Here is a 16,537-nt window from a genome sequence, read left to right as displayed (position 1 = left end):
CTTTTCCAAGTACTGACAACAACACAAGTGAATACTAGTTTCTCATTATGGACACTATCTACGCGAAAGTTAACATACCTGTTCATAAACGATACAAAAAACACTGGTACCAGTACCAGTCTTAAGAAGCAAAAAGCTAATACCGACCGTGCTAAGAAAAAAGACACCGGGAAATTCCCCTAGTCCTTTTGTCAGTACAGTCTACAGATGACCACGAATTAACATTGAATAGAAAGTTCTAGCATCTACAAGGCAAACTATGGTGGGTAAAGGGAGGATAATTTGGGAGGGTAGTTTGGCCTCCATAGGGACATTACCTCCGTGGCCAAACCTTGCACCCTATTTTTGTAGAAGTCCACTATCCACAGTCGCTCAGGAAGGTCTGCTAGAAGCAAGGACAAGCTAGCTTGTCGTTTTAGATAGAAAGCTCCCTCAGCATTTTGTAGTCGTCCCAAGCAACCGTTTATTCCCTACCAACGCCAAATTTCTGCACCCAAGGACCTCTCCGTGACTTCTACGCACAATAACTGACGGCACGAAACAATATTTTACTCAAAGCTAATTTCACACGACAACTTTAAGGGCGTGAGTTTACATCAATGGGAGGGCCGATCGGTCTTGTTTATCTGGCATAAACATCACTGAATAAACAGCCAGAAACACCTTTTTTTTGTATGTATAACATCTATCTCAAGATCGTTCACAAATATAGAGGTAAACGGTGAGAGAAACCTGAGGAAACGTTCCCGCCAAATCTCAGTTACGAGGGGTGACAGAGAATGGGCATGTCAGACGACAGTCTGCGTTGCTATAGCAACGGGGTGTGGCGGGAGACGTTGATGACGTAGAGCAAGGGTTAATGTGCTCAGATATAGTGTACTGTTGATAACCCGTGTGACCTGTTTGTCACAAAGTATTTAGTCGCGCGTTTGTTTCCCTGGTGAAAATGTAAATACCGCCAAATATTACCACTTTTACACCTATAAATGTCGTAATATACCTTTGTTACAGTGCAGTTCATTGTCTTCTAAGACGGTAGCTGCCTCTATGTAATATAGTTCTACATAAACAACACTTACTAGATTAGATTGGTGGATCGTATGTGACAAAATGGTACAAATACTACAATCCGTTGCTGCGTGCATATGAAGTTGGTGCATTGTATCAAAATGTGTTTTTATACGAAAGTCAATACGAGATACATATGTACTTGTATAATAATGGAATGTTTTGCAAATTTTCGACAGATAGATAAAGTAATTTGAGAGCTTCTTTGATCCGGATGTAGACATAACTATGAGGTTATAACATCGTCATAGAAGAGACATAACAGATCAATATATGTATGGAAATCTGTCTTTCAAACCACGTGTGAAAAATATTTTCAACATTTGTTTCTAGTTTAAACGCTATAAAATATGCTGTAAGCTTCGGTGGCACAGTGAAAGAAGTGTTAAATAATTTGTTGTTTTTCTGTGATCCTAAGTTGATGTAAACCTAGGGGAGTTGTAGCAGTTTTGAAAAGAAAGTTTCACTGTGAAACAACACTACCCACTTCACTCTGTCACGTCAAACGCCCCCCTCCCCACAAACACACACACTTAGAGAGTTGTCCAACATCCTACCAATTAATTTGCGGAGGTGGAAATCGATGATAGCAAACAGCAAATGACAAGTAATGGTCGGGCGATGGCGGGTCATTACAATTGTTTCAACAATGGCGCCCCAGAAACGGGGGGCTGGGATCAGTATGTTGGGGGTACGTCGTGTACAGTCTAGTCTAGTTGCGGTAAAGGCTTAGACACAATCGTTGTACGATTTTTTGTGTGTATCGTACGATTTTTTTGGTGTGCGGTTGTTTGTCGTACGATTTTCCATATTTTCAAGGTTATACGACAAACTTTTCCGACACTAGACTGTGCGACAAATTCACGATTGTCCTCAATTCCCTATCGCAAATCAATCGTACGACAGCTATGGCTGGGTCCTACGGAATCGCAGAAAAGACAAACGTAGACTGCTGTAAAAAGTACAAAGTTTAGCTTTTCTGGCAAAATTTTGCCTTGAGGCAGTTTAAAAGCCGTGCCATGTGGCGAAGCAAAAAAAACGAAGGCCACAACAGACATTTACCTATGAATATTTTATCGTTAGATTATTAGCTTTAAAGAGAAGGCCCTATCCAAACCAGCTGGCATAATTATGAAATATTGACATAGTCATAATATTTGCTATTGCCCTAAGCCATGGGAATTACCCCTGGATTAGAGACAATAAATGATGAGTATCTATAGATTCTTCTGTTTGCTATCCACGTGGAGTAACAGGTGCAAATGGTTCAAAGATTTCACTGATCGTTGAACGATCGAATTTCATATACAAAGACCCTTTTTTAACGTTTTTTAGTGTTTTGTTGTAGATCATGATTTCTGACATGACATCTTGCATCGCGTCCCAATTATTAAGTCTAGAGTCACAGAAACCTCATCGATGTGTGGATGCGGTCACATATATAGGTCGTGCGATGGTCGCATAATTTTGATGCCACGGGGTTTTCAAGCTGGAGAAAGCAGAACCAATCTGCAACCACCGACAAGGATCCAAAACAGCCTTTTGTGTAGCAAGACAACTAGACTTTGCAGGACACATGCATGGCTCTCCCCCAAAGTTAGCGACCTAACGACGATCGCACGACCTATGAGACTGCGCCATATTACCCCTGTCACATTTGGCGAAAATCGATCGGACCATGATTCTGCGTCAATCGCCCGAGCCTCGCTTATGATAATAACTTTATTGCACAACAATTGTACAATGTACAAAGTATGGCCTATATGTGACAGGGACGGTTTTCAGATGAGAAATACGCGCAACCCTCTGTCGATCTTAAATATGGCCGATCTTCCATCGATACGCCCGAAGATCGTGGATAATGTGACAGGGGTATAAGGACGCTCAGATATCACCATTTAGTGTAAAGGAGGTCTAACGATTTAGAATAACAGGTGCAGTAAGTACAAACATATTACAACAGAACACTCTATATATAGCTAACCTAACATCTCTTTCGCCTTGTCTATTGTAGTGCTATTTCGCTAATATTGATGATGCGCGCCGACCTTGCACGACCTAATTACTAATTAAACTAAGTGGCTGTCAAGAGTTAAAACGGTTGGGGACAAAGGAGACTGTGCGGAGGCGGGGATCGACAATAATAGAAGGGCGGCGAGAGTCTACAATGTGAGACTATGTAATGACTATAGCGTTATATAACGGTCTCGTTGTAGCCTTCACAAGGTGGTATCTCACTGCCCTTGGAGCACCGGTGCGGCACTGCGGGGTTCGAAAGATTGCTTAATGAATTTCAGAGATAAACAACGACTTTTCTCACGTTTTGTGTATTTTGTTATCTTCTAAATGTAAGTCATACTTTTACGTATTACGCAATATCTAAATTATGAAAAATCGGCAAAAATAATATAACAGTACCGCAGTATACGAACCCCGCAGTGCCGCATCGTGCAGTGAGATGCCACCTTAACGGGTTATGGGTAGTAGAATAAGCAACAACAAAAACTGCGAACTGGAAAAAAACGCGGTAAACAAGCCGCTAGATGACCCCCCCCCCCAAAAAAAAACCTTATCATTTTGAGGCGATATCAAAAGCTATCCGCATGTCAAAGAAGACAATCCGTGCAGAAATTCCCGAATTATGGTGTAAACAGACGGAAGGACAGACGGAATGAAGAGTACACACGAACACACAGACGGACGCTACAAAACACGTAACCTACATTTCTAATGGATTTGATGATTTTCAGGAGAGCTTCTCACTGCCACTGGCAAGTAACACCCTATTGTGGCCAAAATCCGGCCATATAAAACTATTCCTCCTATAGCTAGCATAATAAGTCCGATAGAGACAAGAGTATTTTGTGTACATTGGCGCGTACTGACATACTGTCGTTCGAATGAACGTTCACCCCAATACATTATGTTGTTGATGTAAGGTCCGGTCCTTGGCACCCTAGCAGCTTGCTCTGGTTTTTATGTGTATTACATTCATATTTTCTGTATTAAAATTATGACAAGACATAACATGTTTCTGGTACCAAGTTCGAGACTAATTATATATCATTATAGGGTATCGTTTGCCATTTTATAGATGAAATAACATTAAATGACACAATTATATACATTGGTACGATAACTTGTACATTATACATGTGTAAATATATTTTTGTGAAGTCATTTTATCTCACTCATATTTGGTTTCCATAACTTATTTGGAATCGTCGAATTTTACACATAAAAACATCTGCGAAATTATTGGGAGGAAAGCCACAGACCGCTATAATGACAAAAGTACCCCGTATATGCATTTATATATGATGATAATTGTTTGTCAAAAGCCTATTGTGTGTCAAGGACGTTGAAATAACAATGTGATGATAGCACAACACACCTGTTCACACTATGTAGAAGTAAAAAGAGAAAGAATTTGAATACACAATAAAACGAACGAGTACACATCAAGTCAGTCGGAACTTTGTGTTTTAATTCTGTTTGCTCGTGATCCAAGCACAGTTCCCCTGCATAGAGAAATGGTAAGAAAAGTTCACCTTACTCGTACAGGGGAAAACAGTACAAAACAGTCAATGGTTTGCAACAACAGTTCTTCCAGTGTTGTCGACTGGCGCTACAAGCTTATGATTGTTTCATCGCAGTTTTTGTTCACATAGTTTTTTTTTATACCTAAATGCTGTTACTTCCTTCTGGAAGACTTTATAAGATGTACATTCGTGGAAAAGATGTTTAGGGAGAGGTTTCTAGCACCACGTTCCCCCGTGTCACTAAAAAATGAAAGAAGTTGGATATTCTATGATTGTTCTGACATTTTGCATGTTATATTTACCGATACGACATCTGGTATATTCCCCAGCGTAACTTTGGTGATTACGATATAATAAGTTCCCTCTCTAATTACCTACGAATTTTTTTCCATTCTACTTGATTGTCTAGAATTATTATTATTATTAATATCATAATTATAATATCGAGCAATAGTTTACATCATTTTTTTTTCGTCCGCGCCAAATAGAGGTTGGCCGGGCGTCGGCGAGTTTGGGAGCCCATAAACAGTGAGCACGTAAAGTGATGACGTCATGTGGGGTGGGACTTTGCGTTGTCGCTGGGTCTCAAGTGCGCTACAAATATTTTGACTTGTTTATTCAGGAGCTGAATCGGTCTAATGACGAAACCGGCCGGCTGAGCCGTACGTACGTACGATACATTTCAAACAACCCCCAATTTCGCAAGCTTGTTTTGAAACTGTTTCATACTCCTTGTATTCTGATAAAATGTTTTATAAATTTGATGTTCGTTGATTAAAGAAAACACCTAAAAACGATTTGGCAATGTTGTAAAACGGCCACAGTAACAATTAGAAATTTTGACGCAACGTTCGGTTTTATATTTTTTTTGAAAGGCACATTTGGTAGTAAAAAGGCACCCTCGGCCCTAAAAAATATACTGAATACAATAATATACTTGTAAGGCATTCACACATGTGTCACTGTTTGAATTTGTTTTCCCAAACTCGCCAAGGCTAGATATTCATTACCTAGATAATAACTAGTATAATAAACGTATATGGCTGAAAATTTACATATCCTTATAGTGAAAATTGACATAAGTTTACGGTTTCACTTTGCTTCATGTACAGAATAGAAAACCTTATCATTATGACAATGATTTTGGCCTTTCTTCGCCTTAAAATGGATGCCTAGCCTTCCTATCTTCTCTTTAATAAATCCTACTTAATACTGTCTAGGACGAGTATACTAAAACTAGATATAACTTTATACGCCCCGATATAACCTTCGACTAAATCAATTGGACGATGAACTTTTAAGGGCCTTAGTCTATTTTCTAACTTAAGTTGAATATTTTACATTAGTTGACAGTGTTAACTGTCTACAGCGGTAGCGTGTGTTCCGCTATATTTACAAGTTTCCTCTCTGTCTTCTTCGTCTGATCTCTTCGCTTTTTTCCTAGAATTTTCGTGCTTTTAATCTCACGTGAGAAAGAAATAATAGCAACCCTTCCGGAAGATAGAGTTGGTATAAAAAAAACAACCTTTAAAAGTGGGAAATACGGGAACACTAGCAGCAAGATGTTATATCATAAAAAATTAATAAATTATAGATTAGAAAGGGTTTGAGTTTTTCTTTCACCGTGGTATGACAAGCAACTGTGCTAACATGATTGTGGTTAGCACTCGGTGGGTCGGCGGGCTGACAAATGTTCGAACGTCGGGGGGTGAGGCAAATTTGCCGGGCCGAATTGATCGAAAATTTTCTGCTGCGAGGACCGAATGTGTGAGACAAGAATAGCCCTGCAGCGGCTGTTGTTGTGATTGATACAGCGAACAGCTGTTGTAAGAAGGGATCTCCCTCCCGTTGCGAATATCACACGATACTTGTGCTCAGACATAACATCCAGGATTTGCATAGTGCGTTTTTTTTTTACTCAAATACCCTCTAGTTACCAGCTCGGCCTTCCCACAATCCCCTGCGGTGGAAAAGTCCCGTGATCCCTCAAGGTCAGGTTCAAATTGGTTCCCGTTGTTTGTTTGTGTTTGTTTGTTTACTGGATGCGTTCCTGTATTTGCTGAGGTTGGTACTGAGCGAAGTGAGCGGGCTGTTGGACGGTGGCGTAGCCGGTCTGGGCGTACGCGGCTGCGGTCGGGCTGAGGTACGCGTGCGTCGCGTAGCCGGCCGGATACTGGTCGTACCCCGCCGGGTACTGGCCGTAGGCCGCGTAGTCGATGTACTGTGCTGCCGCAGAGGCTGGTGGAGTGTGCGGCGGGACGATCAGGCCAGGCTGCTGGGCGGCGGCGGCTGCGGCCACGTAAGCCTGTGGGTAGATGTACCCTGGAGCCAACCTGCAGACAAAACGGGAAGGAAAACTTCACGTTACTACAGAAAATACAAAATGGCGATGTAAGAGAGTGTTTGTGATCTACAGTTACAAGTCGGATCACACTCAGCAGCCTCCAACACGGGGAAAAAAATCAGGGGGTGCACGAAAGCAAAATACAACCCAAGAAAACACTGGGAAAATCTATGTGCGAGTGAATCACAGATCCCACGCTCAGATCACAACAGGGCACGGGAAGTCAGATCACACCAGATCACGCTGTGGATGTGAAAGGTTCGAGCCGGAGAGGCCCAGACTCCTATATATAGAAACGTCCATGCCTGTTAGTGTGTATCCGCGACCCACCGCAAACACACTGTAAAAGTCCAAAGACTTTTAGTAATATAAACGCCATGCTGTATCATAAGGAATCGATAGATATCAGTTGTCAAACGGGTGAATGCACGACCAAAGCGGCGGATCTCCAAGCAGATGTAAGGCTTCGGCTCATTCCTGTGCGTCCGGTGAATTGAAATGTGATCAAAGCGAGGAGAAAAGACGCAGAGAAACAAGCCGAAAGCGTACATCTGCTTGGAGATTCGGAAAGCTGCCCTCCCCACCGACTAGGATGCACCCGTAGCCCGGGGTACGGTCCTCGGAGTCCGCTATGTGCCGCCGAATTCCTTCAATGGCGAGTAGCGAGGGTCCCCTACGCGTAAACGTTCCTAGGAAGAACAATTTAGCGGCTTGTGAATGTGAGCAAGTCACCCGGGTGCCAGGCCAAACCGGCGGCCTTAACACTAACCTAACGATAGAGCAAAATTGGTTTGTTTTGGCGTTGAGTCTATTTAAAAGTCCTTGTCACCAAGTCAGGAGTCACAACAGTCGTGTGTTTTGGTCACTACGCCGTTCCCCTTAGAAAAAGACCCTCCCCCTCTTTAAGTTCTCCTCTCCTTTACTCTGTCCCTACAAATTTGTCCACATCCAATAAGGGGACAAATACGTCTAGCTAACAGTTTATTTGTCCCTCTCAGGGCCCGGGGGAGGGGTTACCTTAAGGATTATGACGTCTTAGCAACTATTTCCTCTCTTCCTCAAGACAAAGGAGGGACATGAGGGGTTCCCTCGATGTCTATTTGCAAATCCCCGGCTTTTTAGCGGTTGGACCAGTCCTGTTCAATAACCAAGGAAACCATGATAACATCTACTGTTATCTAATACATTAGATATTAGAGGAGGTACCAAAAGGGCTAGGAGAGGGGCTTGGCGGGTTTCTTTAGTGGGCCTACGATTAATGGGGGCAGCTGAGTACAGAGCGGGATGGTGTGCAAACTTTACTCTCACTCCCAAGTGTCGAGTGTGCTAACTTCGTTTTCGCCTCCTTTTCTCGGGGCCAGACGTGGATCGAATGTTTCATTGTGCGCTCAAGTTTCCGCACGGGTTGGTCCGCAGGGCTCTGAGAGTCCCGTGAGTTTTACCCCTCTTTTGTTGATGCCCTTTTCGGAGCTCTATCCCTCCTTGATAAGAGAGGGAGATAGGCTCCATCGGATATGATAAGGGGAATCCCACCCTTTCGATCGCTGCCTCTGAGGGGAGGTATGGCCAAATTGGGACTCGAACTCAGCACGCTTGGTGCATGTTGAACATGCAGTTCTCACGGCATTCTGACGGAACATGTCCCACTCCTGCGTCACAAATAACCCAAAAGCAATTTAATAAAACGGCATTATCTCCCTGTTAACGTAATTACGTGCTCCCATGCTGCAAGGCGGCATTAGGGGTGGGAGGGGGGCGTTATTATGTTCCGTGAAGGTCATGAAGCGTGTCGCCATGTTCTATGGAGTGGCGTGCTCTTGTGGCCACAACAAAGGGAGGAGAAATAAAGGCTCGAAATTTCTGACTGCACACTCGAGTCGAGTGGCTTCCTGACGTCGCACTTCCGTGAAATTATTACCGGGGCTTCGTTTGCATTTTGTTGCGGTGATTGACATCGCAATGTAAAGAACGAGTTTTTCCTGAAAGGAAAATGGCGGCGGTACATGACAGGTGCAGCGGTTAGAATGCGGCCGCGTGTCACACAGGCCACCGCTATACATCATCCTTCACAACTGGGTGAAGGGCGAGTCAAAAACATCACAACTTTGCCCCTCCCCTTAGAGGGATTTTACTTTACAGCTTTGCCTGAGCAAAAGTGAAACAATTTACAGTATTAAACAGGCTATAAAGTAATTTAGCTTCACAACATGAGTCAGAACTTTTTTCACAGAGTATGTACATACGTGAGTCATGCTTGTTGGGAAGTGTGAAACTATGGCATCGGTCTGGATAGATGTGGAACTAGGAGTGTTTGTTCAGTGAGCAGGCGACACGGCTTTAATAGATTGGCTGAAGGACGATCCGATTTTTCTCTCTCTGTGTTGAAGGACTGTTTGCTTTAGATATTGTCTCGCCACGCCGCAGTCCAAATACAAGACGTATTGTCGTCCTATCTGTGCCGTGCTTTCAGCCATTTGTGTGGCACTCTGTTTGGCGGGATATTTCTGGGACAAAGGCCCTTCCGAGCGGGGTGAATAGAGGGGGGTTCGACCCATTGTCCGAACTGTGTGCTTTGCTGTTCTTTGCGACCGGCGAAGATTGTTACAGTGTAGGGCTATTAGGACCCAATTATTCTTGACATTCAGGACAAACCTCACGCGGCTAACGAAGCTTGAAACGAGTCAACACCCTCCCTCCCACTTTTCAACGGGACCGCCCGCTGACTCTTTGCCCTCCTTTTCAACCTAGCCACTGCCCTCACGTGTTCCTACTTGCCCTGCTCTGAAAAGGACATCGTTTGAAAAGGGTCGTAAATTTCACTTGTTCACCTTTTAAGAAAACAGACGAAACATCAACATTGATTGACAGATAACATGCCCTGCATAGCTACGCCTTGGGGGTTACCTGGATACCGTCCTACTGTTTCTCCGTAGTTCCTTGCACCTGACAATCCGCTAAAGAAAAGACGGTAACATTTGCCAAGGAGGTTTTACAAAGGCTTTTTGAAGGAGGTTTAGTAGGGTGAGATAAAAAAATCAGTTCAAGTCATGTGTATTTGATACGGCGAGGGGTGGGGGTGGGGGGTGCTGTAGAAATCTTTCAGAACATAAGCCAAAAATTTTCCGCTATCTCCGCCTAACACAAAGCGGTTAAAATATGGACTGGTTTGAGGAAACTCAATATACATCCGCCATTTTACTAACTACGTCACCCCTGTCGAAGTATGTTTGGGCGATTGACCCCGTATTTTATCCTATCTTATTTTTCTTATTCCTAATAACGGCAGCCTCTTAGTGTGGAGCATAAAATCAGCAACAACGAGGTCATGACCTTTTCAGAGGTCACGCAAGTCCGGTAGCTGCATTTTTTCCTGGTAGCTGAACACGAGTTTGTAAAACTACACTCTTTTTGGTCGAGAACTAAGTACTAGACCCCAGCTTCGGTTTCCTCCCAATATCGATCGAAAGTTATAAGCTGTAAGTGTAACATTAGCTCGTCATTCGTTGACCAAAGTGCGGCCCAAACGTGCCAATCCCAGACAGTCGTCACAGGAAAATATTTGTCTCGCTAACTTTCGATATTATTCTCATCAAGATAAGAAAGCGTAAAGTAGAACAAAGTCTAGTTTAACTACGAGTAAAATATAGAGCTATGGGGGGGGGGGGGGGCATTAGCGCTTGTTGCAAAAGGATCAAGTGGAATTGGCTACTAGTGTTGCATACATGCCACAAACAGACCCATGGCTAAATTTGGGAATCATCCGGGTTATGTGAACAGTGTGTCCAGAAATGCGAGCTATCGGGCGGCGGGCTATTTTAGGACCCATGCACTGCGCCCTAACACACACGCGGGAACAGGGAGGGAGGACAACAAATGGCCAACAGCCCCAAGCCCACAACTAACAAGGCACGGCAAAGAGCAAACAATCGGGTCGGGACCACTAAAATAATACAGGCAAGCAACACCGCACTCCAAAACACCGGTCCGTTGTACGTCGTGGAATGTGAATTCCGTTACAACTTGTTATATATCTATTATAATGTATAGATTATACAATAAAGGCACGCAATCCACACGCCAACAAGACGGGAAAATGATTATTCACCATGAATCTAGCCCAGGGCCATGTGTTCACTTATTTATTTCCTTGTCATCTTGCTCAGCCACGCTCTACACAACTGACATAAAATAAAGACAACAATCACATCAAATATGGCGACTGGAAGGGAGCGAAAACAAAAAATAAAAAATAAAAATAAAAACTCAGTAGGACAAGGTCCTGTTGTTGTTTGACTGAATCACACTTGTAAACAGAAGAGAAGAAGCACAGAAAAAATCCTCTGAAGTTTTTGCTAAGCCCCTCCACGTGACTTCGCTTCGCCCGAGCTAAAGACAATACAGTTTCGCCACTCAATCAAAATTTAATACTATTTAGGGCAGAGGTTCGAATTGGTCTTTATAAGTGTGAATTGTGAATACAGTAGCTAGAATAAACAAACTAGATCTTACCCGTACTGGCTTGGAAGGTATCCGGGGGGCACTGCCCTAAGTCCAAAACCGAACCCTACAAAAACAAGAGAACATGTATGAGTGAAGGTATTATATGATATGAGCTGCATAGTTATGGTCTATTGTATGGGAAGGCTGATACGTGACACCTATGCAAATGACCCGTCGAATTGAAAAGCGTGGTTGTTGCAGGGGTATCCTCTGTGCATATGGCTTTTATTCCCCGGGTGATATATTACACTGTATCTTTTTCTCTTGTGTTGAAGGCCTATTCACGGAGCGCCAAGTTGAGACGAATAGAGAACGAATGCCCCCCCGCTTTGGTCGGTTGACGACGTGGGGAAAAGGCGGTCGCCGTGCTTGACAACGAAGGCACGGGGGCACGGGCACGGGCGGCCCGCCTGGTCTGGACGGTCTTACCTGGCTGCGTGTTCCTAGGCTTCGCTCCGATGTATGCGAGGTTGACGTTGGCTTTTCTGCCGTCTATGATGGGATTTGGGTCCTTGCAAGCCTTTTCGGCGGCCTCTCTGGTCGCCATAGTTACCTACAGGGCAAGGGGGCGGCAGGGAAGCGAAACAGCAGCGTTACGGAGCGGAAAGAACCTGTTCAAATAAAGCGAGTGGTGCGTAAAGCATGTGTAGACCGGAGTGGGGCAAACCGTGTCGCGAAAAACACAGACGTAGGAAGGACAGAAACACACACAGAAACTGTACTTACGAAGCCATATCCCCTGGACTTCCCCGTCTGCCTATCGGTGATCACTACAGCCTCCTCGATCTCGCCGAAGGTCTGGAAGAAACTCCGTAATGAGTCGTCGGTAGTGTGGTAGGGCAACCCCCCAACAAAAATCTTGGTGAACGTTGTATCCTTCTGCATATTCATGCTTGTGAAAGTCCGGGAGAGTTGAGTCTCTCGCGCGCGTGTGAATGGACGGAATAGGAAAGGGCCTGGGACGAAGTTTCACCGCAACAGAGCTACAGAGTCGTCGGGTACAGGTCGGTCCGGGTCCCGGGCTGGATCATTGACCGCGCGCGGCAAGGCTCGGGAAAAAAACGTGTGCGCACTTCGGGAGGACCTCACGGCTGACTGCGTAAAATAACTCGGAACTGTCACCAAACTGTACTGCGCGCCCTCACAAAAGTTAGCTCCGCCCCTTTTGCATTAAGTAACCACCAGCTGTCAATCATGACCTCCCAGACAGGCCGCACAAAAACCGCTAATGAGGACGTCCCACTGGCCAGTAGCCAATCAGCGGCCGTCCCTGCGCAAACACGCCCGACCTTATGTTTTCCCTACCTGCGATCGGCAGGTGATAACGACTCACCTGTCGTGTATCTTACAAGACTTCAGCGGAAGACTCAAGAAAAACCCCGTCCAGAGCGCTGCTGCAACAGGGCCCTGCCCATCGCCGCTTTTGGCCGCGTTCCAAATAAATCCTTCGCTCGTACACCCGAACAATGACCAAATGGGATTCGAACCAGCAACCGTGGTTCAACATTGCCTCCAGTTCTTCCACCTGCTGGGCAGGGACCATTACCTAAATAATCACAAAACACCCCTATCTCTCTTCTAACAGTGTGTGTAAACAAATAAAAGCACTGTGATATTAGTACTCGGACAGAATTGTTCCCGACAGTGATATGCCGTTCTAAATTTGTAAAATCGGGTTCGAACCGGTGTCTTTTGGCCTAATTCCTGAACAGAGCGGTTTACAACTGGTTGAGATATGTCTGTGGTTGACAAGTAGTTTTTCCCCGGGCGTATATACCCCCAACACGGTGCCGCACTCTTTAATCAGCCGACACTAAAACAGAAGACTACAAGAAAACCCTCCAGACATTTTCACTTGTTTTTGAGCCACACGAAACAAAGTTCTGCGAGGCACATCACATTGTTAAATGTACCGCCGAACCCTGTTAGGCATGTGTACACTCGGGTGCCCAACCCCCCTCCCACAAACACACGCATGTACATAACCGTGATAACGTTAACCTCCACTGTCTAACTCCTAGCTCGTACACCTGTTATTCCTCAAACTTAGCTCCAGCAATGCACCTGTTGAACCAAGCACAAGCACTACCACCCTGTCCCAAACTGGCAACAACAAAGACAAAGCAACCCCTTTCGTATTTTCTCTACGGAAAATAAAACGTTTTCTCTGCCCGCTAATTGCCATTGAGGACGCTTGTTTGAATGTCATGTGAATGAGCAGTCGACCGTTGTTCTTTTGTGGTCTGACACAACATTAATCATTGAAGAGCGCCTGTGTGTGTGTTCGGACGGGCGAGTTAAGTTCAAGCCACACTCGTGCAGAGGGTGTCCCGATATACTTTTAGTTGTTCTACCGACCACGTCGTCTTATTACTAGTCCTAAGCTCAACTCATCGCTGCCAAAACCCTCTATAGCACTCCCGGAAGTACACACACACTACAGCCAACCGTATTAAGAGTCTATAGACATCTTTCAAAGCCAAATTAAATGATTTTGTTACTCTGTATCGATCTAGTTTAGAGGGTGTACTATAAAGGTAACCACCGGCACTACCTGTGTATGTAAGTCTCGGGGTTAGTGTTGTCTTTGGTGACGGGAGAGCGCATACTTTCCGTTCCCTCACAACACACTGGCATGCGCCCGCCGAACATAATTTAATTGAGCGTCCTTAATTTTCCTCACACATCCGTAAGCAAGGCTGATTACGGTGTAATTACGATGGTTTCGCTGCGTGACCCCCCTCCCCCACAATGCCTTTACATAGCAGGCCTCTCTCCAAGCGTTTTGATACTGCAATTTTAGCACTTTGTAAAACTGTTTTCACTCGATGTGGTCGCCGTACGATTTAGGTTCCGTAGAGTTATCAAGCAGACTGTGAGAGAACCAACCATCGATAGAACAGCCCTTTTTCGTAACAAGACAGATGGAGCTTGTACGACAGCTGCACGACTTACCATATGATCGCACGACGTATGTGACCTGGCCCTAACTATCACCATGTTCTAAAGCCTCAACACTCAATAGCCTAGAATACAGAAGCCATAGGAATAGAGCAGCTAGGAGAAAACTGTACAATCAGCCCAAAACGGCTACAACAAAAAGCCTGCAGTGAAGCTTGTTGTAGAGGCTTCCCCGCGAAGAAAGATTAGCTGGTCACCGGAGTGTAAAATGCCCGTAGCCGATAGATTAGGTCCGGCTTCTGGACATTCTGTTGGCGAGGATTGTTCCAAAACACCTGGTAACGTAAATGTCTTCCGTGCCAGTTTGGTGAAAGCTAGCTCGTATCATAAAATGGTAGGACACAGCTTTTGGGAGCCATCAAAAGAAAGCGGAGCCAACTTGGACTACACTATCATGAATGTGTTGTAAAAAAAAAACTATATCTGTTTTGTTTCGGAACAGACGATTGATGTCTTGTTATCACGCTATTGTTGTACTATACTTGATCTGTTATTGTAGAGGAAATGTCATGAATTGGGGTTGGAGCAAGATAACAACATTCAACTACACAGTATTTGTTGACAAATTCAGTTTATCACTTTTTCATCAATATCATGCTATTTTAACAATGAATCCATAGGCTGATTGTAAGACTGAATCAAAAGTATTTCGAATCGCATAGAAAGTCAGAATTTGCACTCCGAATATATCGTTGGATAACATTTCTTTCCACCATACAGTCGGCTTGATACCAACATATGCCCCGAGCACGTCATTGGGCCATGTTATCTTGATTATATGGATGACATCCACGCGTTCACCAATTTTGTCCATTTCCAAAAAGAAATCAACCATACTGTAAATTGTACAAAGTACATACCGTAGAACTGCGAAAAGATAAAATACATGCCGAAAATCTGAGAAAAATAACGAAAATTGGATACAAATGTCTAATCTCAAAGCAGATCCTACGGTAGCATAAGATAGTATCAAAAGCTGACAGAGGAGTGAAGCCGGCTTAGGAGTGTGTTTCGCTACATCTCTTGGCCTGTTTGGAACTATCTTATGCCATTGTATGATCTGCTTGGATATTAACAAATGTCGTAGGATTCAAAGAAGAAGAAGTGAAAGAACAAAAATGAAGAATATATTGTTCGGTATACCATACTCTGTGTGTTAAGTCATTAATCCAACCATATTAAGCACTACGATTTCATAATACAAACAAATAGTTTGTTACCAAACTCTTTTTTCGCACGCTTGCATAAGTTTTCGGGCTCCTAGAGGATGTCATCCATTTAATCAAATCAACGTGGCCTCAGGGGTTATGGAAGAGATATAAATGTCACACATTGCGTCATGTATTCTTGTCTGAAACCCGGAGGGAGTATACACACACAAAAACAAACCTACATTTGGCAAATTGAATGTAATGGAGTCTCTTTATCCACCAAGGCGTCACAGCAGGGTGTTAGGCGGGAAATGTGCAACATGTCGTCTGATCATGACGTCACTACAAGGGTTGATGACGAGCATTGATGACCAAAAGTGCCATCTCAGGACATATACAAAACTGGATATTGAAGACTATTGACCTAGATTATATTTGATAAATCTTATAACGTTACTTTAGATATGAATATTTCGTTGAATACTGATCTCTACTGTCTCTATAACTCGAAAAGATTATACGAAAGTCTTTGCACCTATGTTGTATCAATGGAGAGCAAATTTTCTATCTGTTTGTAAATACAACATTGTCTACTTTGGCCTAGATCTATTGAAAAGTCTTATTTTTGCGAAAACATCAAACAATTTCACGGAAGCCTCTAACCCAGACGTTGTGGAGGAGGAAATGCTTGGTTGGGCCAATTGTTTCCAGACTAGAAACTCGTCATACAATTGGTGTATGCTTTGAAATGTATGACAAGGTAATGTATGACCAGTCTTTAAAAAAAAAGTTAAATGTCTAAATATTCGTCCCCCTTATCTTTGTTTAATTTTACCCATCTTTCTGAGGAAGTATCTTTTCTAGCTTGACTTCATCAATTTTCGAGAAGCTGCCATTCTCATTGATGAAGCTATCTTGTGGTGGAAGCCAGTAACTCCTAGCCTCTACCAGGCTCCGTGGATCGGTGGTCG

At 43.8% G+C, this 16,537-nt stretch overlaps 1 protein-coding gene across 1 annotated transcript; it reads right to left on the bottom strand.

Annotated features, from left to right (window-relative positions):
- Window positions 1–4,534: 4,534 nt before the first annotated feature.
- On the bottom strand, window positions 4,535–13,019 carry LOC118404142 (RNA-binding protein 24-B-like). Its single transcript, XM_035803156.1, has 4 exons — window positions 12,181–13,019; window positions 11,884–12,007; window positions 11,464–11,518; window positions 4,535–6,943 (listed from the first exon to the last, which is right to left on the bottom strand). Exons 1-4 carry the CDS (start codon window positions 12,343–12,345, stop codon window positions 6,646–6,648), a joined length of 642 nt encoding a protein of 213 aa, XP_035659049.1. The 5' UTR covers window positions 12,346–13,019; the 3' UTR covers window positions 4,535–6,645.
- Between the last annotated feature and the right edge of the window lie 3,518 nt (window positions 13,020–16,537).

Source organism: Branchiostoma floridae, chromosome 17 (genome assembly GCF_000003815.2).
Source record: "Branchiostoma floridae strain S238N-H82 chromosome 17, Bfl_VNyyK, whole genome shotgun sequence".
In the NCBI taxonomy this organism is placed as follows: domain Eukaryota; kingdom Metazoa; phylum Chordata; class Leptocardii; order Amphioxiformes; family Branchiostomatidae; genus Branchiostoma; species Branchiostoma floridae.
This window is presented reverse-complemented; position numbering and strand designations above follow the sequence as displayed.